At 37.4% G+C, this 24,676-nt stretch overlaps 3 protein-coding genes across 13 annotated transcripts in view; 1 reads left to right on the top strand and 2 right to left on the bottom strand.

The window, feature by feature from the left end:
• The window catches only part of LOC111874137 (UHRF1-binding protein 1-like), a gene marked incomplete at its 3' end in the record, with an annotated part of 63,330 nt that extends 62,268 nt beyond the window's left edge, over positions 1–1,062 (bottom strand). For all 3 annotated transcript variants that reach the window (XM_033755371.1, XM_033755373.1, XM_033755374.1), the window contains 1 exon segment: positions 946–1,062. In XM_033755371.1, coding sequence (XP_033611262.1) covers positions 946–989 — 44 coding nt within the window.
• A 718-nt stretch (positions 1,063–1,780) lies between these two features.
• The window catches only part of LOC111874168 (D-serine dehydratase), a 30,522-nt gene continuing 7,626 nt past the window's right edge, over positions 1,781–24,676 (top strand). Inside the window, exons 1-7 of one of the 4 annotated variants that reach the window (XM_023869430.2) lie at positions 1,872–1,916; positions 13,032–13,134; positions 15,027–15,236; positions 15,983–16,136; positions 19,149–19,429; positions 20,625–20,933; positions 22,102–22,294. In XM_023869430.2, the coding sequence (XP_023725198.1) occupies positions 15,230–15,236; positions 15,983–16,136; positions 19,149–19,429; positions 20,625–20,933; positions 22,102–22,294 (944 nt within the window). In that variant the 5' untranslated portion in view covers positions 1,872–1,916; positions 13,032–13,134; positions 15,027–15,229. The other 3 variants (XM_023869429.2, XM_033755355.1, XM_023869431.2) reach the window with 3 other exon arrangements.
• Positions 4,840–24,676, bottom strand: part of LOC111874167 (matrix-remodeling-associated protein 5) — a 21,967-nt gene continuing 2,130 nt past the window's right edge. Inside the window, exons 1-3 of one of the 6 annotated variants that reach the window (XM_033755354.1) lie at positions 11,901–12,014; positions 5,650–7,695; positions 4,840–5,371 (exon numbers count right to left, since the gene is read on the bottom strand). In XM_033755354.1, the coding sequence (XP_033611245.1) occupies positions 5,345–5,371; positions 5,650–7,626 (2,004 nt within the window). In that variant the 5' untranslated portion in view covers positions 7,627–7,695; positions 11,901–12,014 and the 3' untranslated portion in view covers positions 4,840–5,344. Of the gene's footprint in view, positions 7,696–11,845; positions 12,015–14,867; positions 15,023–24,676 lie in introns of those variants that run through there. The other 5 variants (XM_033755353.1, XM_033755352.1, XM_023869425.2 and 2 more) reach the window with 5 other exon arrangements.

The following is a 24,676-nucleotide window of genomic DNA, read 5'->3' as shown; positions in this document are numbered from 1 at the left end:
AACATTATTTCTCCTTACTCAAATTAATTCTGCAAAATCCACAACTGCAACTGCAAAGCTGCACAGGCCCTCTTCACTCACATAATTCACAATAACCCCAGATACCAATATGCCTAAGTAATCAATAACTTGACGCTTTTTTAAATTACAATCACATCCGAAACAGACTAGTTCATTTATGGGCTAAGCCAAAACCATTTAACACACATTTCAGTTATGATGAACCCATCTGCATTAAGGTAAAGTTGTCCCTGTGTTTAACTGATTAAGCATTATGCCATGAAGACATACGGGGGAGTGAAGGTACAACTTCACCATTCTTGACCTATTCGATAAATGGAGGTGACTGGTCAGATTCATGCCCCCCCTGCTGCTTTACTTCCCTTCACCCAGAGAAAGAGCCCATGACAACCATTGGGCAGTAGGCTGGGTGAGCCCCAAAGCCAAACTGGATGCTGTGGAACATAGAAAAATCACTTGCCTCCGCCAGAAATCGAACTCCAGCCATCCAGCCCGGAGCCCGTCACCATACCAACTGACGTAACCCAGCAATCCCCTTCTGCATTATGCAAAAGAAATTATGTTGCCGTACAGAAATCTCCATCCCTAACTTATACATAATGGTCTTTGTTAAAGTTAACTAAGTCTGCAGCCAGACTTTCTGGTTACTCTCAGAGGTCTTACTTATATTAAAACGAATGACAACTATTTGTATTCAACGTGAACCACAGTGCAATGCATAAACTATCAGTATTTGCATGACAGGGCTGTTATATGATAATAACTATTAATAGAGCATGAAACTTCTTCCACACTTAGTAGAAGAACAAGTGCGCCGAGAAACTGTAGAAACACCCTTTAGTGTCAGCCCCTCCTCACTAGCAGAAACCTAATTTGTCATTGTTGTCATAAGCACACAAATATTTCACAAACTGTTATACTTGCCTTGATAAGTGCTTCAGGAGTTGGTTTTTGATTATGGACACCATTATGCAGACTTTTTTTTCTGCTCAGCCTTCTTGACGTCGACCTCACATTGTTACGCTCAAAAAAATACACATAGTGCACTACCAGATTTCACGAAACTAGCGATATCTACGGGTATAAGGTAGAAATACTTCTCCTAGGGTACATTTCTAAATTAATCAATATGTTTCGCCGTTGCAATATGAGCTCACTTCATTGCGGAAGAAAATGAACGCACCTTACTGGAAATCTGCCTGCCATCTGTTAATCCCAGTTCAAAACTTTGTCTTCTAGTTTAATTCTATTCTCGACTTCGGTAGCTCTTTTGTGTCCCCCCCCCCGCACCCAAAAAAAATTAAAATGGAAGAAATCAAGCTTCTTGTCGTACGGAAAACCAAACTTGAATATTACTGAAATAACTTTTTTGAAAATAAATTATTATGACAGAATCATCTGAGAATGTGAATTCAGATGGTGTGCTTTAAGTCTGTTATTCACCCCTCTCTTTTCAAAACTCAAAGGGACATACTGTACCTATTACATTTCTTCCTACCAGAAGATGATTACTTACTTAATAAATACTTCAGGTATTTCTTTCATTGATGACATTTGTTGTTAATAATTTGGATAAGTTTCAAACCAATGACTGTATATGTGATTGGTGTACCAGAAGGAATGACCACCTTCATATACCTTCAACACATTTATCATCCTATCAGAGAAGGGTGTATTATTCAGGCGTCAAGCTATTTAACACTCTGCCGTCAAATATCACAGTTTTAAAAAATGACAAAAAGCAATTTAGGTTTGTTTTACGAAATTATTTGCAAAGTAATGTATCTCACTCTACTGATGAATCAGTAGTTAAGTTGAGTCAAAAGTTAAGAGGTAATAAATGGTCGGTGTGCGTGAATTATATATTATTGAGACTTGGTTCTTGAAGTGTAGTAGTATGTATGATGTCTGTTTTTGTTATGAATTTTAATTTCTGTACGTATAATATAAACTCCGTCGTAAATGCAACACTTTATTGTAGTTCTTGTCCCCCTTCTTTCATACTACATGTTTCGGCCGCAACCGGCCATCATCAGGTGTATTTCACTTCACATAGCTGTCACACTGCACTCAATATTAACATTTAAACTCTAGATTTCCAATTGTTCATTGCTCTGTTGTCAATCGGCACCCGATATTCCAGAACTCCCCTTGTCGGTTTTGTCAATTATGTTTAAAATCTCTATTAATATTGACTCGATTGGTTTAAAATTTTAAATTCTCAATTTGGTTTTAATATTTAAAATTTAAATTTAAATTAAAAATAAAAAATCACAGAGATACCTGCTCTTGCTTATATGTGCTGCAGCAGCTACCTCTTGCTTTCAGCACAGCTCGCGTGTTATTTTGTGCAGCCTCTCTGTGTGCGTGCCACTGCTTTTCTTCAATATCGGGTGCCGATTGACGAAAGAGCAATGAACAATTGGAAATCTAGAGTTTAAATGTTAATATTGAATGCAGTGTGACAGCTATGTGAAGTAAAATACACCTGATGATGGCTGGTTGCGACCGACATGTAGTGTGAAAGAAGAGGGACACAAGAGCAGGACTAACATCAACAATAAGCAGCCACAGGAAAAATAAAATCTGTGTGTATGATATCATTAGCCTAAGTTTTGTTATAAAAGAAGGAAAGTGGGTTAAAATATTGATGGAAAATCGCATGTTTGGAACAAATTGTATGGATATGATACATCAAACACATGAATAATCTGAGAATTAATAGTAGAAACAAGATTAAATATACTTTCATTCTGGAGTTAATGCCCCTCTGAGGCTTAGAGTCCATACATGCAATCACAGAGAACATGTTGGATTTTTTACAAGATGAAGAATTTTAGTGTTTTGGTTACTCTGATGTAATTTTTATGTAATTTCTAGCTAAAGTGAAAGTTTAACATGATACATTACTGAGATATCCATCAACACTAGTATTTCGATAATTTTACTTGTAGAACTGTACTATTCTTGATAATCATGTCATGGTATAGGACTGAAGCCATATGATATCTAGAGAAGATGCATGCAATGTCTTGTGCACATGGCAAGCTGGTAGTCATTTCATGGTCCACAGGGTGGCAAGAATACAGTTGGTCTTTTCACCATGCGCTTATAAGAAATTACAGTCATTTAACCATGAAACAAGCTGTGAAAATTATCGAGATAATGTGCCTCTGTATAAAGTTAGCATTTCACACTGAACGCACTAATAGTCACTTGTTATATATAGTGTAAAAACCAGCTCTTTCTCATTAACTGTGCATTACTCGTATTATTGTGTATAGAGTTCACTTTCTGATTCATTTGTTGTCATAAATAGAAGAGCATATTAGTTACTTGGTGGATGCTTGTGGCAGCATAGTTGATTGAGGCACTATGCTACAAGCCGGAAGGTCGAATGTTCGAGTCCCGATGAGGTCATTGGATTTTTTCAGTTTACCTGATCCTTCCAGCATCGACTCAGCCTCTAAGAGAAATGAGTACCAGTAATTTTCCTGGGGAGTAAAGGGCAGCCGGCGCATAACGCTGACAACCTTACTACCATCTGTGAGCCGATTGTCTAGATGATGTGGATGCCTCGACATCCCACAACCCTATTGGCCTTCACGGCCTGTTACAGGGATAGCTTTACCTTTATTACCTTTTATTAGTTGCTTGGTATGCACAGCAACATTGTGTTAGTAACTGGTGAAAGAAACTGTACAGAGGGGTCCAAAAAATGTACTCATTCTTTGACAGTCAGTATCTTTGGAACAAAATAACATGTAGTTACAATTCTTGGGTGGAGAGAGAGAGAGAGAGAGTCATTGTATGTGTTTGAAGTGACCGTCATCAGTGACTAAACAGCGTCGATGCCACCAAACTGCTGAGCGAACTGCGGCTGTCAGTGTGTCCGGTGTGATGGCTGCACATGATGCTTCGATGGTTTCTCGTAGCACGTTCAGCGTAGCTGGCTTTTGTCGATAAACTTCATCCTTCAAGGTTCCCCATTGGTAGAAGTAGAGAGGTGTTAGGTGTGGAGCCCGTGGTTTGTACTCAATAGCACCTCTTCGACCTATCCATCGTCCAGGTAGTGTGTCATCCAAGTATGCCCTGACATCTCAATGGTAGTGTGGTGGAGCACCATCTTGTGGTAAGTAAAAATCTCTCATCTCCAAACAGCTCTCGAATGGCAGGGAAAATCGATGTCTGAAGCATATCGAGATACACCTGACAAGTTACAGTACCTTCAAAGAAGAAAGGACCAATCAAACCGCACGACGACAGACCACACCACACATTAACACCCGATAGATTCACTTCCTTGCCCACATGAATGTGTGGATTTACAGGAGCCCAATACACACAATTGTGGCGGTTAACATTACCATTCATTTTGAATTGCGCCTCGTCAGACCAGATAACTTTACCTGCAAATTCCTCATCCTCACGAATCATGCTTTCAAACCACTCGCACTATTCAAGCCTTCGATCCGGGTCGTCCTCGTTCATAGCATGCAGCTGTCTTGAAATGTACACTTTACACTTTGCAGCCTTCAGAATTCGCCGTAGACTTAATGGGCTTAACCCACTTTCAGGTGCACATTGATTCACAGATTTTTGCGGTGATCGTGTAAACTGTTGCAACACCACAGCACTGGAAGCTGGACTTGTTACTATCCGTGGTCATCCAGATCTTGGCTTATGCACATCACGAACAGTGCCGTTGACTTCAAACTTATCCCAAATAAGGGCAATTGTTCGACGTGTTGGTGGCTGAGTTCCAAACTCATTCTGCCATTGTCGTACCTCTTTAATGTTTTTGTACTTCCAGTACCACTTCAGTACAGCCTTGCATTGCTCAAAGAACAACCTTTTAGTCATTGTTGCTGCTGTCTTCTGCTCGCAGCGCTCACGCGGGACGACACTCACGTGACTCATATGACATTCGCCATCTGTTAAGAAAACATTACACTACACTATTGCGCAAGAATTGTAGCTACATGTCATTTTGTTTCAAAGATATTGACTTTCAAAGAGTGAGTACATTTTTTGGACTCCCTGTATATTCATTATGAAAGCATGGCCGTTAGCTACAAGTATGTGACAGCCCTTCAGGGTTGTCTGCCCCCTCTCAGTATTCAGGATACACAACTGCCATTAACCCACAGCTTTCTACCTTTTGTATGCTAGTGAAAGATGGATTTCAGTTCACCGGTGATTTCACATCTCCTTAAATTAATGGATTAAGTTCATCATCCTGTCTGAAATAGCATATCATACATTCTGCAAGAGATGTTCCTTTGACTCACTTCTCTCCACCTTCTTACAGACAAGGACTTTCTTAGGAAATGCAGGTGTAGCACGTACACTGGTAATGCAATAAAATATCATTATCAGTGCAAACACAAAGATTGCAACTGTACCTGCCACAATCATAAATCTTAAAAATGTGTAAATTTTTAAGTTAGTTTCATTTTGTGATTTATCATTAATTTGGTTCATTAAAGTTTTATGCCCCTGATTATCTGTTTTTGAATAAAAATCTTTAAAGCTCGAAGCAATTAGATTGTAAATATCAAAATTATCATCATCAGTTAAGTCTTGGAAATTAGCAGCAGCAGATGATATTTCATTATTATTATTTACCTCTTGAGAAATCGTATCATCAAAATTAAAGACAAATTGGTCAGCAATATCCTCAGGACTTAAATCATCATGGAAATTTAGGAGCTGAATGGCAGAGTCTGCAGCTTCATCCTTTCTTGCTGTTTCTTCAGGTTTTATATTTTCCAAAATAATAAATGTGTCTGAAGATTCATAGTCATCATATTTTAAGCTTGGGATTTCAGCAGCAGGAACTGCATGATCATCACAGAAGATGCATGTATAATCATAACTACGACTGTTATTCAATGTATCATCTTTGTTGTTGTCAGCCAAACTAGAGGTTGACGTTATTTGACTATTGTTATGAGCAGCATTGTCATCCATGATAAAGTCATTATTCTGGCTTGAGATGTCAGTGTTAGAGTCTCGGATGTTATTTGTTATATTTGGGTCTTGTAAATCTGAACTTTCCATGCTATAATGTACATCAGCAAATAAATTATCATCCTTGTGTTTCAAGCCGGGGTTTTCTGCTGAAGAAGGTGGGTCAATATCCTTGTCGGATTCTTCATAATTTTGATATTCACCATATAATTCATATTCATAAAAACCAGTTTCAGTATCTTCATGAATAAAATCATCATTTATACTTGAAAATTTTACAGGATCTCCAGTTTCATCTGTTCTATTAACTTCATTATTATTATCTCCAACACTCATATTGACAGACAAATTTAGGTCCATGTCATCCTTGTCATCTAAGCTAGGGATTTTTGCTGATAAAAGTGAAATATTGTCATGGCCAAGTTCTTCTGAATCACTATCGAATTCATCATAAAAACCAACATCAGTGTCTTCTGGAATAAAATCAGGTACTTTTGAGGACTGAATGGTATAATTTGCGACTTTGTGATTTCCACTTATTTCATCTCCAACTTTGGTAGTGACATTCAAACTTAAGCCTGCATAATCCTGGTGAGATAGGCCAGGGACTTCTCCTACATAAAGGAAATAACTGTTCTCATCCAGTTCTTCAGAATATTCATCATCAGTATTTAAGATTTCTCCATTATCATCAACATACATCCATACATCATCTTCACTGATGGTAGAAGAAGGCAAATAACTATTCGTGTCTAATTTGCTATCATCTTTGTCACTGACAATAACAGCCAAGTCAGGTGTTATTTTCTCTCTGATGGGGAGACCTGTGACCTCCCTGATGCAGATGCTATCCTGATCTTGCTTGTTTATTAGATCTCTGAGTTCATCCCCTTGCCAGCACTGCACTGTTTTGTCAGTTCTGATGTCTGAGTCCATCATCTGATTGGCTGATATCCACATCAGTAGAGCATGAAAATGACAGTCACACTGCCAACGGTTACCTGCCAACTGCAGTGAAGACAATTCAGGTGCATTGTTCAATGATAGTTGCTGCAAACTATTGTGCCTCAGATCCAGATTTTTCAATTCTGGCAGACCAGATAAACTGTCTGTGCTGAAGTGTGAAAGGTGACAGTGACTCAAGTCCAGTGACTGCAGTGACATAGCTATTAAGAATGGTGTATGTAGGGTATGAAAGGTACGCAGAGGATTGCCTTGTAGTGACAACATCTCCAGGTTTGTATTCTGTAGAAATATGTTGGGATGAATGAATATCAGGCTGTTGTATGACAGGTCAACTTTCCTCAGAGTTTTAAGACTGCTGAATGTCTCAACCTCAATTCTTGTGATGTTGTCAAACGAAAGTATCAGCTGTGTTAGGTTTGGATACAGATGAAAACTGCTGTTATGTAGTTTGTGTAGACTGTTGTGGGACAGGTCAAGTGTACGCACCAGCTGACCAGGGCTGATGGCTGGCACAGATGTCAGGCCCTGCCAACTGCAGTTTAAAATCATAATGCCAAATTCATCAGTCAACTTTGTACACCCAGAGTCACTATCAGTTCTCTCTACAGCAATTTTATGGCCACTCACTACACTTCCCAGCAGCAGTACTGCCAACAGCATCCACATGGTGACTGATTTATAATATATTTTCAAGTAAGATTCGTTGTTTCTGATATTTGTTTACAAACCAGATACCTGGAATAGAAACAGCCCTTTGTAAGCTCAAGAAATGTTATTAATACAGTTTCAAATAACTAAGCATTAGGAAAAATGGAAGCCCTCTACTACTCAGGGAAATCTGAGTAACTATCATGAAATTATATACCTTTAGAAGTTATGCATTTTAAGGAAATTACAGGAAATGGTAAAAACAAGAACGGTCATCTGCATGAGGTTTAACATTCTCATGCCACATACTCTGGTAGACTGTTCCCAACATGTTGAAAAAATATGTGGCTCCATCTTCAAGTTGAAAACTAAGATTCTTCCACCCTGAAGAAGGAGGTGGTACATTCTTCCAAAATGTAATGTGGTATCACATCCAAGAAGACAGTAATTTTCACAGTAACTACTGAGGGGAACTGAAATTTCTCACATACCAATCTATTGAACAATATGGTGTTACATCACAAATCATAATTTTGAAACTCATTTAATTAATTATAATTCTAATTTGTATGAGAGGTTTAAAGCATGCACACATCTGCACTCATGGCCACCTCCCCCCTCACACACAAACCAGTTTAGAAACATATCAGAGAGCAAAAGTTTATGCATAGCTTTAAGGGTATGGTTACACTTTGAGTAGTAAACCTTATGGAAGAAGAGTCCAGTATATTCAACGAGATCTGTGGTAAGATGACTTTGGGTCCCCTCATATTTTCAGACCGTCCCATAACCCAGGCAGTTAGTAGCTTCCCACTACAGTGGCCTGGTTTCGATTCCAGCTCATGTGGGATTTGTGGTGGACAAAGTAGCACAATGTTGGGTTCGGCTTCCCATGCCAAGAATTCATTAATCATTCTATCATTACTGCTATATGGTCTCAATACTGACAGCGTTGTGAAATAACAGACTTAAAAAATCATATGTTGAAAATATAGTCTAGTAAATTTTTAATTGCCGGTCACGGTAGCCGAGCAGTCTAAGGCATGCACTGCCTTCGCTTGCTTGGAAACCGGGATCGTTGGTCCGAATCCCACTCGGCATGGATGTTTATTTTGTGTGTGTGCGTTTTTCTGTGTTTGTATACAGGTAGAGGCCTTGCAATGAGCTGATCACCCGCCCAAGGAGTTCTACCAAATATGTAAGATCTAGAAAAACCGAAGTGAAAGGAGAAGTTCATGGAGGTAGGCCTAGGTTCACTGGGGCTGTAGTGCCAAGGAAAAAAAAATTTTTTTAATTATGACAAAACAATCTACATCACTGTCTGATATTCATGCATCCTCAAAGATATTTTACACACAGTTTTTAGTTTCTGCTTGCAGTCCATGTGTTATTTTTTCTTAATTGCTGTATTTTAATTGCCTATGATATTACTTGCATGTTTCAGAATAAGAAAGTGAAGGAAATTGAGAAAAAATATGAAAGTATATTGTAATTCTTCTGCCTTCATTTTAAACATATGCCTGGCATAATAAAGAATAAAAGAAGACACAAGACTTGATTGAACAAGAAAGTAATTTTAATAACAATTATAAAACTCAACTGGCACAGCTCAGCCAATATAGTGACTAGGCTATGGGCTTGACAATTGAGGGATCATGGTTCAATTCCCATCAGACACAGAGATTCTTCTCTACTTCCCAGCATCCCTGTCACCTCTGCAACACAGAGACCCACTTGTCCAATAGGTACAGGTGGTCTTTGCCCCCAGAGGTAAAGCATCTGAGGATGGTAACTGACAGTGTACCTCTAAGAGTAAGAATTTGTGAAGCTACACCTCCATTTCTCATGTTTCTCCATAGCATGGTGTTTAATTAAGCAAAGGGACTTTACCTTTACCTTTTATTGGTTTATTACACAACAAAAATAACATCTATGATTCACAGTACTCTGATTGCCTGGCTTATTCTTCACCCCTGAAGATAGACAGTATGTGCCTCTCAAAGTTCAGTATACAGTGGAACCTCGCTTAACAAGCACCTCTCATAACAAGTAAGTCGCATAACGAGTAAAACAAATTGTTTAAAAAAAAAGACTCGCTTAACGAGCGACGTTTCGCATAACAAGTGACGAGAGGGGAAGTCCCGGATTGTATGCTTGCTACATCAGTATGTGTTTAGCACTCGTTCTGCTAGCATCTTAGTGTCGCTTGTGATCACACATTTTTCCAAACTTGTGTTCAGACATATTATTTGTGATTTTTTTTGTGCAGAGTTTAATAACCCTTGCAAAAGTGTCCTTGAAGAAAAAGCAGAAAAAAGACAGCCATAAGAGAATAAAAGTAACCGTAGAAATGAAACATAAAATCATTGAGAGGCAAGATTATAGCCTGCACATACAATCGGTCTACATCAACGATTTGCACCATTTGGAGTTGCATTGTGTTTCACAGCAGGAAGTTGTGGAGGAGAGTTTGTCAGAGGAGGAGGAGGAGGTAACAGCAAAGCAACAATCTTCTGGCGCAAAAAGAGAAATGCTGAAAGCATGGGAAACTGTTGCATCGTACACTGAGAAGCATCACCCTAATAAGGCAGTGGCTGTGCGCGCTACAAATTTATTTAATGATAATGCTGTGTCGCATTCTCACCAAATTTTGAAGCATCGACAAAAACAAATGTCTCTAGACAGCTTTCTAGTAAAAAAAGAATTAGATATGTATCGTAAATAAGAAACTAATTATTTCGATTTTTTTTTCTACAAATCAGATTCGCATTCCAGGTTGGTTCATTCCGCACAGAAGGAAAGATGAAGATGATTCACGCTCCTTAACAATGTATATATAATTTTCTTTGAATAAACGTTATACATAAAATGTTTTGTGTATTTTTTTGGCATTATCATATTTTACATTAATTTATATGGGAAAAATTGTTTTGCTTAAAGAGAATTTCGCATTACGAGTAAGATTCTGGAACAAATTATGCTCGTTAAGCGAGGTTCCACTGTATTTCCTTCAGACTACAAGCTTTTACATCCCAGAAGGTATAATCTTCACAGCCCCTGTTGTCAGAACCTCAAATGTCACCTCACACCTACATCATTAACATCACTTTCATAAAGTGTGCCATATTTCCATAAACAAGGCAATGGAAACTGGCTTAATTGGTGAGGAGGAAATTTCGTACTCATTTTACAAAGTGTATAAATATGTTGGTGTAACTATTACTCACACTATTTCTATTACTAATTCCATAATTACTGAGAAATTCCATTGCCTAACTTCAAGTAATGCATTAGCTGGAACATAAGGAGAGTTCTTTTTACTGCTTCTTAAAAAAAGAGGGGTTGCCCTATTTTCCACTCTTTAAAAACAAATATGAAGATGATGAATATAAGCAGTTCAAATTGCTAATTCTAATGATATTTGTGGAAATAACTATAATTATATTTAAGATATAAAATTCTGAATTTTTTATTTCTTAATTTTTCAGTTCTTATTTCTTTTTGATTATAAACCTCAGAACCAAACATATTCAGTTTTTTCAAAAAGTCTCTTTCTCTCTCATTTTCCCATTCAAAAAACAGGGGGTCATCTTATATTCAGGCTTATACAGTAGATTCATTTTAAGTGTGACTTTAAATGTTAGTTCTGACTTGTTATTTTGTGCAATAACAGTCATTAACAAGTAGAAACAGAGTTCACCTGTAAATCTACTAATCCATCAGAGTCAATTATGAAGTTACATTTTCTAATGGGTTATTTTAAAACACCGTCAGCAGCTAGGCCATATAGTGTCAGATGATGGAATGACAGACAAATTTTAAAGGGCCTGGAAGGAAGTGACCAAGGCCCAATCAAGCCACTATCCCAAAATTCCCCTGGAAAGACTGGGAAGAGCCACATAAACACTCAGGAGAGCTAGTATCCTTGCTGAGCTACATATCCTGTGTGATTGTGAGGCCATAGCTTACTTAAGATTTCATCACCTGGGTCAGTTCTTCATGGAACCAGGGGACTTTTATGATGCCCCCATAAATAAAGTCCTACATTTCATTCGAAGTGTAGGATTAATAAAGGGTTAATCCAAAGGGGAAGCACAATAGACCCTTGAAGTTTGCAATGTGAGGGCTGGATTTTATGGCCAACCCCTTACACACTTACATACACATACACGTCCTTGCTGAGATACAAAATGAGAACCTCTCAAACATGAGTCAAGATTGTTACTACTATACCAACCTGCTCAGTGCTGGGTTAATGTTTACAATGTCTTTACAGTTGCATTATTACATACCATAAGTAAAGTCGTTGCTGCTGCAGATTGAGAACAAAAAGATTTGTTCTGAACAATCAGACAGGAGGAAGAACCTTTGAAACCAGATATTCTCAATGTCAATCACTGAGACATCACCAATTGTAAGGAATACCCACAGTGGATACAGCCAACACATAAAGATAGCACTGTCTTGTTTATCTAAGATTAGATATAAAGTAATACTGCAACATACTTGATAAGCTGCAGATAAGAAAGGAAGTCTGGAATTTTTATCTCAAAATTACAAGAAGTTTAAATCATTAAAAGCATTATGGTGCTGCATGAGATTATAGTAACACAGTGCATCAACAGAGAGCAGCATGTGCTGGTTACAGATATTACTAATTCTGCATGTAGGTTATCTACTAATATTAATCCCTCTGTCATCAGTTATCATATTTTCATGAAACACGGTTATTTAAGAGCTTCTTGAAACCTGAAATTTGTATTTTTTTAATACTGGATTGCGAGTATGCCCCCACTAAGTCAACAAATTAAAAGAGAAATACATACACCTTAAACATCACACCAAATATCAACACATTCCTCAACAAGTCTTTTCATTTCTATGTATGCAGTTTCCTTTGTTATTTATCATTCTTAATTAGAGTGTGTCCCACAGTTTATTTGTAAATGGAACCCTTTCAGAATCAGAAAATACTCATAGAACCCTAAACCAAAACTAAAAGGCTCACATATAAATGGACATACAGCACTTTACTAGTATTCAGGACATAGCCAGTTCAAGTTTTAGCTGTGACATTGACTGTACTGACTGAGGTTTTCTGTAGCTTTTCTCAATTTCTTTAGGTAAATGCCAATATAGTACCCCAAATTAGGCAATGACTGCTTCCATCACATTCCTTCTGATTCATTATTTACTTGCCAGCCTACTTATAAGAAATGAAAATTGAAAATATTATTGCTGTTCCCATAAACATCATTATATCATGAGCCAAAACGATTTGTTACAATCCTAAGGTTCACCACCAACAAGGAGCAGGTTGGCATTGTGGTAATTCCCTAGATTTGTATTTTGGAGTTAATTGGTTCGAATGCCAATTTGGGACAACCAGTTACCCTGAATGAGATTTTCTGTGATTCTTTTAGATTGCTCCAGGCAAATGCCAGTACCATAGCTGAATTAGGCCATGACCACTTTCTTCCAAAAACATGTCAGTTCATAAATCGTGGATCATCCTTCCATTCAAAGGTACGTAGTCTGAGATGCTGAGTGTCATAAAATAAACAACAAATACCCACAGACAGTGTCAGAGCCCACCTTTAAAAACAATCATGAGATTGCTGAATCCAGCTCACATCCTCTAACAGGTTCAGTTTAATATCATTTTCCCACCCTACTCCTCAAACTTCGTAGAATTACTCCCCAAGAAATTCTGGCCCATTTTCTGTTTTCCAATCTCAGTTACAATCATTCTGTTTTCTAAGCTTCTTGTTTTAATTACAATACTAACACTAGGAGATCTCAGTAAATCATAAATTCCTAATTATGTAACATACACCATTCCCCATTTAATTAAAGTCTAGAAATTATCGTTTGAAATATGCAGTAGTTAAACCCTTGTTTAAGAAGGGTCTAGGTCTAGCATTTCTAACTACAGACCTATATCTATGTCAAGTTCTTTTTCAAAAGTGATTGAAAAAGTCATGTACAACCAACTCCAGGAGCATTTGAAGAAATACGAGTATAGTATTTTATCAGCTGAACAGTTTGGGTTTAGAGCAGACTCTTCAACAGGCAATGCCCTTTATATGCTAATTAATGAAACCCTGCAAGCTTTAAATAGTAAATCTGCAGTAGGTGGTATCTCTTTTGATCTTGAAAAGGCATTCGATTGTCTGAACCATGATATTTTGTTGTCTAAACTACAATTTTATGGTATTAATGGTAAAGCTAAATCATGGTTTGAATCATATCTTAATAACAGATATCAGAGAATTCAGCTTTTGGAAGAAGTAAATCAGACAAGCTTCTCTACATGTGGAAAGATAACTGATTGCGTTCCCCAGGGTTCGGTCTTGGGCCCATTGTTCTTCCTTATTCATATTAATGATTTGCATAAAATTGTAAATAATAATACTATATCTATATTATGTGCTGATGATACAAGTATATTAGTTAAAGGTTCTAATTTAAATGATTTTCAAAATAATATGTGTAACGCCTTTAATTGTGTATACAAATGGTTTATAACCAATTTACTTTCAATATATATAAATGATTCAATAAACTGGAGTTGTCATGTTGAGTGCATTATCACAAAACTGAGCTCGGCATGCTATATAATGAGGAATATTAAATCATACATGACTCTCAATACCTTGAAAACTATTTACTATTCCTATTTTAATATGATTATGAGCTATCGTTTATATATTTGGGGAAACACCCCATAGTTAAAAATATTTAGAATGCAAAAAAAGATAATTAGAATCATGATTGGCTGCAATAGTAGGGTTTCGTGCAGGAACTGGTTTAGAAAGTTGGAGATTTTACCTCTTGCATCACAGTATATTCTTTCACTCATGGTTTTCATGGTTAACAATAAAAATCGTTTTATTTTAAATTCAGAAAATCACAATATAAGTAAAAGACAATCCAATAATTTCTATCAGCCTATATCAAACTTTACTGTATACCAAAAGGGAGTGTATTGTATGGGCATTAGGGTCTATAATAATCTCCCTTCCCACATCAAAGAGGTATCTCATAATCCTAGGAAATTTAAAACCTGCACAAGTTAATGACTAGTCAAAAGCTAATATCAAACTTTATATTGTCATACTTATGGCATTTTAGGAGTACTATGTCATGATTTGCTTGTAGTCAGATATTTGACTAGTTCTTGACTGAAATGTTTCTATTGTTATTTCATAGTAAATTCTAATAGTATTAACTATCATGTATTTACTAGAATCAACTACCTGATTCAACATGTTTTATTTCATTTTATTCTAGTCAGTTACTTTGTTTTATCTATTCTGTATATTATGTACTATTCTGACATGTTCTATATCTTACGTGTACTGTGGATCTATGGAACGTTAAATAAATTGAATTGAATTGAATTGAATCTTTGGCAGTTTAACAAATGGCAGTATAGCAGCTGATATCTATCAAGATGCCATGACACTTGATGAGTGTAAACAAGTTAATTTAATAGCTGCAGGCACTTGGACGAGCACCAGTTGTTTATTAAGTCTGATTACATAAGCCCAGTGTGCTGCATGAGACAACATATTTGTGGGACCTGTGCAGCACAGCAAGATTTTATTCAACTGACAGCATGGCAAGTGAGTAGACAGGGAATTTAGACTTTAAAACCATTGATAGTACTTAAAAAAAAAAAAAAGATTCATGGAAACACTGATAAAGAGTCTGAAGTGCAGATAAAGTAGAAGAAAACAATATACACACAGCAATAAATACAGCTTGAAAGGAAAGAACTGAAATAACATTAAAAGAAAAAAGAATAAATGCAAAAATACTATACTTTATAGAAAGGTACCTGGTAATTAACCCACTGTTTACTGGTAAGCAGCCAAACTCACAGACACATTGCAGTTCTGCTCCTTTATGAATTTAAATAAGACAAGCTATACCCAGTATAACATACACCTTTCTTGCAGATCTCAAAACTTTTTAATTAAATATCAAAGCAATTTATTTACCGATTCATACATTCTTTTCATTTTATGCACTCATTTACATGAAGCAGCAAATGGGTTAACCTATCACATTTTATTCAACCATTGCATTACTTTGGCCATACACCCTCAGTTTTACTGGTTTTCAAACCACTCTGTTTGCTTCAGCAGAATTATTTGCTTAATTAGTTATCTGCTTTGTGTGTATACCCTGTAAGCAGTCCTCATAACAGAGCCAACAAGTGTCACCTACATCAGCATTCCAATAAACTTGTTCCAGCTGGCAAGGAGTGGAACCATGCCTAGGCATTTCATATATAACAATTCCAAGACCAAGAAGTAAGTCACTGAGTGTCACGTAGCATGCAGTCTTATGGCACATTCTGTTGTAGATATGAAATGGCTTGGTCATCCAGTTACAAGTCTACCCACTCCAGCATTCCTAGTGGACCACGATAAGGTTGCTAAAAACTGCAATGACATGCTTAATAAGTGTAAGCAACTTGGGATCAAACTAAGAGCACAGGTCAAGACGCATAAAACTGTGTAAGTAGCACCATTACTCTATTTTCAACTTCAGATATTTCACAGAAACAATGAATGTCAAAGCCAAGTTATCAACACTGCTTGGTCCCAGGTTCAGACCTCGGCTCTCTTCAGAGAGGATTCTCATGATTTCCATCAGTCCCTCCAACAAATTCCACAATTTCCCAAATTAGGCCATGACTGCTTCCCTTCACATCCTTTACAATCCATTATTCAATAACCATCCTATTATTTGACAGTATATACCTCTGAACTGCTACTGAGAATATCATTAAGTAAACAGCAAATAAACAAAAACAAGCAGAGGGAAATGAACTTCAGAATTTGGATTCAAAAAGATATGATGTACTGTTATTATACTTCTAAGATGAACCAAATACATTTACTTACTTACTCTGCACTATAGTCCTCTAAGATCCTTTGCCCCCTACAACAGATGCCCATTCTTCACCGTTATTTGATTTTTGCCTTCATCTAAACACTATATTGCACATGTTTTTGTTCTTGCTAGAACATGTAATCATAGCCATTGCCATCAACATCATTACTTTTGAATTACTGAGTTTTTGGACTTTACTTTTCCTGTTGCCATCGTTGTAATTAATTATCTGTATTACTCTTATTATGGGGGCACACGGTAGTGTAGTTGGTTGAGGCACTATGTTACAAGCCGGAAGGTTGCAGGTTCAAGTTCCAATGATGAGGATTTTTTTCAGTTGACCTAATCCTTCCAGCCACACTGTGACCCTGGGGTCGACTCAGCCTCTAACAGAAATGAGTAAAAGGCAGCCAGCGCATAAGGCTGACAACCTTACCATCACCTGTGTGCCGATTGTCTAGAAAATGTGGGACCCTTGACGTCTCACAACCCTATGGGCCTCCATGGCCTGTTACAGGGATAGCTTTACCTTTTTTTCTCTCTCTCTCTCTCTTATTATTGTAAGCATGTACAGAAATAAGAAATTTAATATTATTTTATACTGATATATTTAAAACTTAAATTGTTCCTTGCTGTCATGTTTCACATTACTCATGGTTCTTCCCATCATTAAAATACTAACTGTATACATTGTAACTATATATACTTTACTTTTCTCATTTCTTAATGATAACTTTGATTTGTGTTAATGGAACAAAAACATAAAGGCCTTGCTTTGCATTTTGTTTGTATTTTATTTCTTTTCCTTTATTTGTTTTCACTGTGTAATTGGCATTTCAGTTGTTAAATTTGCAAGTAAATTAATAAGAATATTTATTGCTGTTATTACTACTACTGCCTGAACTGGGGCTGCCTCTGCTCCCATTTTAATATCATTCCATCTAATGGTAACCAGAACATTTAAGTGCACGTGGGAAGCATCCACATCATTCCTTCTAATGGTAATCAGAACACTTAAGTACATATGGGAAGCATTCACATTTCAAACTCAGCAAGATGGCAAACTGGTAATACCGTATTTACGCATGTATAGGCCACGTGCGTGTATAGGCCGCAGCACAATTTTCAAACAGAAATTATAGAAAAAATAATTTTCTTGGAATATTATTTCAGGAGTATTACCCTGTATTACTAATTATGAATATAATTTTTTTTAAATGAAGTGTGATTTCGAATATAAGCCGCACCCCAGTTTTCCTCTTGAATTTTTGGCAAAAAATGTGCGGCCTATGCATGCGTAAATACGGTAATCAGACTCAATTTGTGAGGTGCCTGTTGGAATGCCATATATTCTGATTGAATTTTTTGTGATTTTCCTCAGCCCCTCCAAGCAAATACCAGGAAAGTACTTTGATTAGACCACTACCACTTCCTTTCTGATTCATTGTTCATCCATCATCCTACCATTCTGTGTAATGTAATCTAGCTACTGATGGTATCTTAAAATGCATACACTCACAATTCAAAGAAGTTTCCACCATTCAATGGGCAACTGTTGTCCTGCTAAATTGATTACAGTTACTTTGATCATTTTGATAGTTTATTTATTAAAGTGCAAGGGAACTGCATTGGCAATTGCACCAATGTTTGTGAAGATGAGTACATAATTATATGTACTACCCAGATGTGGCTGCACTGTTAGCCTAATTTCCTTAATTAAAGAAATAAAAGTAGGCTTCTGAGACCACCATGCTGTCTGTGTAACCCTCTCATCAACTTTTGAATGCCTGAACCAAGCTATATAAATCTTGGTATGTGTATCTTGACATGTGAGCCCATCTCAATAGCACACTTCATAAATCCCTCCCATCAGTCTGTTTCTGTATGTCTATCCCATTGTCCTTGCTAGGCAATACCTTGGTAAAAATGTTACCACAGCAATAAATACACACAAAACAGAAGAATCGTTGGATATGCCATTTTCTACGTGGTCCATATATCAAAGTGCTAGGGACCATAGTATTAACCACTCAAGAACAATTCTGATATACACTCCTATCTAGCATGTCCATGGGATCAATGCCAAATATGCTCTCATTTCCAATTTAGTCTACTGATTCTTCACCCCAAAGCTAAATACACTTGTTATTTTTTTTTAATGCCTGTTCAATGTATGATGAAGAAGTATCAAACTTCTTTCTGAGCAAAATCAAGAGAATTACTAGAAAAATATCTGAAATACTAAAAGAAATAACCTGGTCAGACATGATGTAGTTCAATGTTTATTTTAATATTAGTAAATTTAACCATAAAATATCTGTGATACAAAAAAGCTTTAGGATAAATTTGAGATAACCCTCACCATGAAAACCCTCAATCAGGATAGTTAGTGCTCCAGCCAAGATTCTAACCAGGCACTTCCCAAATATAAGTCAATTTGTTTGGTGAAGCCTAGTTATGGTTATATGCCAGTGTTGCAAAACATGAAAAGGAAATGATTGCTCACGCATATTTTATGAGCTGAATGTACACTGGCTATGGTATTGATATTTATTTTGCAGATAGGTTGTCCTGTTACTGTTGAGGTACAATGAATCCATTATCACATCATCACTATCATAATGTTATGGCAGGGAAGGAGCAGACTTGCAGACTGGTGGAACACGGAGATGCATAGTGACATCCACACTTCATGAAGCTGAGATGTATGCAAACAACGGTTTTGAAGACATCCTATATGGCTACCCATTGATACCCTTTCACCTGCAGCGATGCTATGATCTGAGATCCAAATTGCAACAGTTTCACGTGATGGTCAACAACTGTGACATTGTCACGACCCTCAATAAGACTGAACCGCCAGCTGGGAAACGTTGGTCAGCATTCATCAAGGTAGATGCTGGGAACAACAGAGGTAAGTTGTACCACGCTGTGAGTTTACTAGCACTGGGATACCAAGCATGAGTTGTATTTGGAAGATACATTCGAATCCTGGCCATTGACCAGCAATATTAAAATTTATCATAGCTTTTAATAGCCTCGAGTATGGACATCATCCATTCTCTTGAGTTTTTTTTTAAACCCAGTAGATAGTGCAAGTTTTGAGATTCTCAAGAGTATTCATTCTGGCATGTGATGCCATGTAGTCTGGTAGAAGTTTACTAATGATTCAGATGAATGTACTGCCTCCATTTTCAAGGACATATAGTATGTTGAGCAAGGAAACAGGCAAGCAGCAAGAGGAAAAGTGCTTTCTGTTTACTTGTCTGGCCAGGACATAGAATCATAAGTTCCTCACAATCTTCCTCAGCCCCATCAGGAAAATACCTAACAGTTCCTCAGTTAGGGTACAAATATATCCTTTCCAATTCATCACTCATTACGATCTAATTGTTTGTGATGATGGTATATTAATACAATTATTAATTTTTTGGACATTATCCATTACTGTCTTTTTATTTAACACACAATGTTTCAGAGACTGGACTCTTGTCTCCATTCTCACGTAAAAGCCTACTCAGTTGGGTCCAATCACTAGAGCTAGTCCACATATCCCGACCCCAATAACTGCATCATTTTTAGATTCTAAAGGGTTCTGATGGTAGTGTATGATACTCAAAATTACTGGGTTTTCAGACTTCGTGCATGGTTCCATGGTCTAAAACTAGAAAATGCAACGATTTGGAAACTGGATCTATTTCCGTCCTCAGGCAAGGGGGGGCGGACACCTACTCTGTTGGGTCCCTTAGAAAGAGCTAACTTCAATCACTGAACAACCCTTGTCAGATTCACTACAGCTATTTAAATACCTAAGACCAGGTTATGTCAAAAGGAGATAACAGGAAAATATGCAATAAAAATTGTGATAAATAATAGATGTATGTATGCATGAATGTATGAGGGGTAGGCCTTCTTGGCCCTTGCACCACAACCTACAGTGGTCTATTGTGCTTAAAAAATAATAGATGAATAAATAAATAAATTAGGACTGTGTTCCATGGAGTTAGTTAATTTCCACATAATTCAAACACAATACTTAACAGTATTTATACATGCACATCACACCAATATACTCAAAATTTTGACTTAGTTCAGGTGTGCTATTACAGCAGGTGTGTGCTGGCAGAACACTCAGGCAGTTGTGGACATGGCTTGCCAATTGTCTGACGGCCCACACACAGAGTTTCAGGGACTATATGTCCATTGTGGAAACTCATACTCTGCAGGAAATTTGGAACAAGTGAAAACTGTGAGAGATTTGAATGTAGAGAGAGCTCTGCATCTCACGCAAGAGCTGCAGCAGAGGGGAATCACCTGCAAAAATGTGGGAATTGGATCTACACCATCTTGCAGTCAGGAGGTCTCTACACGGATGTCCAGCCTCACAGAGATACATCCTGGCAACTACATCTTCTATGGTAACGTTACAAAGAATTCTGTCTAAAGCCTCTGCTTGCTTCTTTCTTCTTTCTTGCCTGGATTACTCTTCCACGCTGAAGACAGAGGTGACATGTTCCTCCAAAACGGTGGTTGACTTTCAATGCACTACACAGCATTATATCCCAGAAGACAGTCCTCTTCATGACACTGTTGTGAGAAACTCAAATCCTATATAATGTTGCAAGTTTGGTACTTAAGAAGTCAGTCATGCATCCTAACTAAATACATTGAAAAGTGTCATGAAATAACATAAAGAGGAGCGTGAAAGTTTTAGTGTAATCTATTTTTCTCTCACTTACTGAATCCTATGAAAATGGTATTTGTGACATTTGAGGTGACTATGAATAGTACTATCTGCTGGGACATTATGTCCTATAGTCTGGTAGTTTACCTACATACCCTTTATCCTGAAAGTAGAAGCAGTATATTCCTCTGTATTGTCAGTAAACTTCTACTATACAAAACAGCATCATATCCAAGCAGATAATACACTTCATAGTCAAGACCCTTGCCACACGGATAAATGCCATGAAATAACATATAGAGGAAGATGAAAATTTTACTGTAGCCGAATTTTCAGTCATTCAATTCTAGCAGAATTCTCTGTGTAGGATATTAGGTAACTTATCTCCTGGAACGTGATTCTGTTTATTCTTGACAAAGTTTACAGACATACTCTTCAATCTGACTACAGAGCATCACATCACATAAACCAGTCCTCAGCATTTCACGCGTTTGTTACGACCTACTCTGTCTTCTTCAGCCATTCCAGCCAAATGGCAGGAAAGTACCATGAAATATATTGTAATCACGTCCTCCCAAATTCATACTTACCATTACAACCATCTTCCCATCCCATCTGATGTAACAGCAGACACAACATAACACCTCTGTTTTGTATCTGGGAGTCCTGGGTTCAAACAACAGCCCACAAACTGGCTATTCCGACGCATTTTGTGCTTCCTTTCAAGGGATGCTACCATCCATATATTTTCTCATTTCATTATTACTAACCATCCAACCACTCAGGGCCATACATTCTAAGCAAGTGTTACAGTAGTTAAATAAATCATAAAATAATTTGAATCAGTACTGCTATGTCATAACTTGTGAACCTATCAATTAACATTGCAAACAATTTATTAGATTCACAGCAGGAAAGTCTGGGGTCCTGTTCCATGGATGACATTGCAGTCAGAGTCATGACACGTGTCGTGAGCCACTTCCCAGATCGTGGTCAGATTCTGATTGACTGTGGCTTCGCTGCCCTCACCAAACAGGGCTATGGAAAGATTTCCATCCCCGGATATGCCCATTTCCAGGACAACCCCAACCTCAAGTAAGTGGCAATGATACTGCATTAACCTTACATTCATAGTCACCTTTTGCAATATGGCAGGTTTATGATTCAAATCAACAACACATAAGTAACATTAAAAAGAATGAAAATGCAACAGTTCTAAGGATATATTAGACACTTAAGTTTATCATGGATGTTTTCTGGGCATGTCACAAAACAGGGACATTCAATGTGATTCCTCAGTGCACACAATGTCTCATTCCCAGTTATGTTGCTTTCATGGACACTGCTGTCCACTCTCAAATGCTTGGATACACCCGTGACAGAAAGAATCAAATGTCATCGCCACTTAGTGACATTTACAGTTATGCTATTATCAAAAAGTTACTAAATTCTATTTTCAGCCTCATTCCCATATTCATCCTTCAGTAGCAAATTCAAACGTTATTTTGACATTAGACAACTCAATTTCCTTTATGTTATAAGGAATACTTGAGTCTGTTGAAGAATTCCAAAATTCTGTGAACTTGAACTATATATATCCTCAAAAGAAGAATTCAATACACACCTAGCTCACATAAATCACTGGAATACCATCACATCATTCCCCTACATATGCTTGTCTATGTCTCTCTACATAAGCATGTAAAAATTTATGTTCAGTTTCAACTATTCATAAATGCCCACTATCGGCCACATCTTCTCACACTTCATACAATGCGATTACTCCGAATTTTCGAAATTATGAATGTAGAGCAGTTCGTGAGAATGAGAACTGGCAGGATGAACTTAAGTACCTGGAGAAAGCCTGCCCCCATGCCAAGTTGTCCACCACAAATCCCACTTGATCTTACTGGGGTCTAACCTGGATGGCCACCATGGGAAACCAGCAACAAACAACCATAGCTCAAGCATGAGTAAAGAAAGGAGACATAAAGTATTGTGTTACATTGTCAAAACAGACGCCCACAACTTCTATTAATACATGACACACAGTAAATGAGTACTTTTAACTGTTTTTATAATTTAATTTCATGCATCCTGTTGTGCTATAATATACAATTTCTTTATTTCTTTGTGTTGTGATGGTTTTAATAAAGAAATTTAATTTTAACTGAGTAATATAGGACTTTTGTAAGAAATATACTTCTACATCCTCATTATCCCATCCCTTAGCCCTCTTAACATAGGCAGAAAAACGGTAGCTACATCAAACTACACACTAATCTGTGACAAAGCAAAACAATGTAAACATCATAAAACTCAGCACAGTGGTCTGGGAAAAAATTTTATAAAACATCATAATGGCAGTCTGTCCATGTTAGATGGGTCCGTCATCACGGCATGGCTCATCCTCAGGTTGCGGATGGAGGAGACACCCTCCAGTTTTGGAGGGAAGATGCGAATATATTGAATAAGCAGTCGCGGACAGCCAACAAGGGGTGGCCCTCCAGCTTGGGGGTTGGGCGTGGGACTAACAACTCCTCACCGTAAAAATAAGTATGTTACGAAAATGAACACAAAGTCTCAGACCTGGACTGATCCCTTGGATAAACGACCTAAGCTAATGAAAATGGATATGAGATTTGGCACTTGGAATGTACGAAGTTTGTATCGGGGCAGGTTTGCTCAGGGCAGTGGCAGAAGAAATCTTAAAATATAAGTTCGGTTTAGTGGGAGTACAGGAGGTCAGATTGGATGGAGGTGGCATCGCACCAGCAGGAGACTATACATTTTTCTATGGAAAGGGAAATTAAAATCTGGAATTAGGTACAGGTTTTTTGTACATAAGAGAATCGTATCAGCAGTTAAGAGGGTAGAATTCGTTAGTGGTCGCTGGTGTGATAATGTTATGAATGTTCACACCCCAACAAAAGATAAATTTGATGACATAAAGGACAGATTCTATGAAGAACTAGAACACGTATTTGATAAATTCTCAAAGTACCCTATGAAAATTTTGTTAGGAAATTTCAATGCCAAAGTAGGGAGGGAAGACATTTTCAAACCAACAATTAGGAATGAGAGTTTGCATGAAATTAGTAATGATAATGGAGTTAGAGGAGTAAACTTCGCCACATCAAAAATCTTACTGTCAAAAGTACACCATAACATCCATAAATTTACTTGGACATCTCCCGATGGGAAGACACACAATCAAATAGACCATATCTTGATAGACAGGAGACGACATTCAAGTATACTCGATGTCCGATCATTCAGGGCAGCAGACTGTGATACTGACCACTACCTGGTGGTGGGAAAGGTTAGGGAAAGACTGGCAGTGAGCAAACAAACAACACATAGAGTTCATATGGAGAGGTTCAATCTCAAGAAATTAAATGAGGTAGAGGGTAAAGAGCAGTATCGTGTTGAAATCTCAAATAGGTTTGCAGCTTTGGAAAACTTGGAGACTGAGGT

The sequence above is a fragment of the Cryptotermes secundus genome, unplaced genomic scaffold, assembly GCF_002891405.2.
Source record: "Cryptotermes secundus unplaced genomic scaffold, Csec_1.0 scaffold26, whole genome shotgun sequence".
Classification (NCBI taxonomy): domain Eukaryota; kingdom Metazoa; phylum Arthropoda; class Insecta; order Blattodea; family Kalotermitidae; genus Cryptotermes; species Cryptotermes secundus.
The sequence above is the reverse complement of the archived record's forward strand: the minus strand, read 5'-3'. Positions and strand labels throughout refer to the sequence as shown.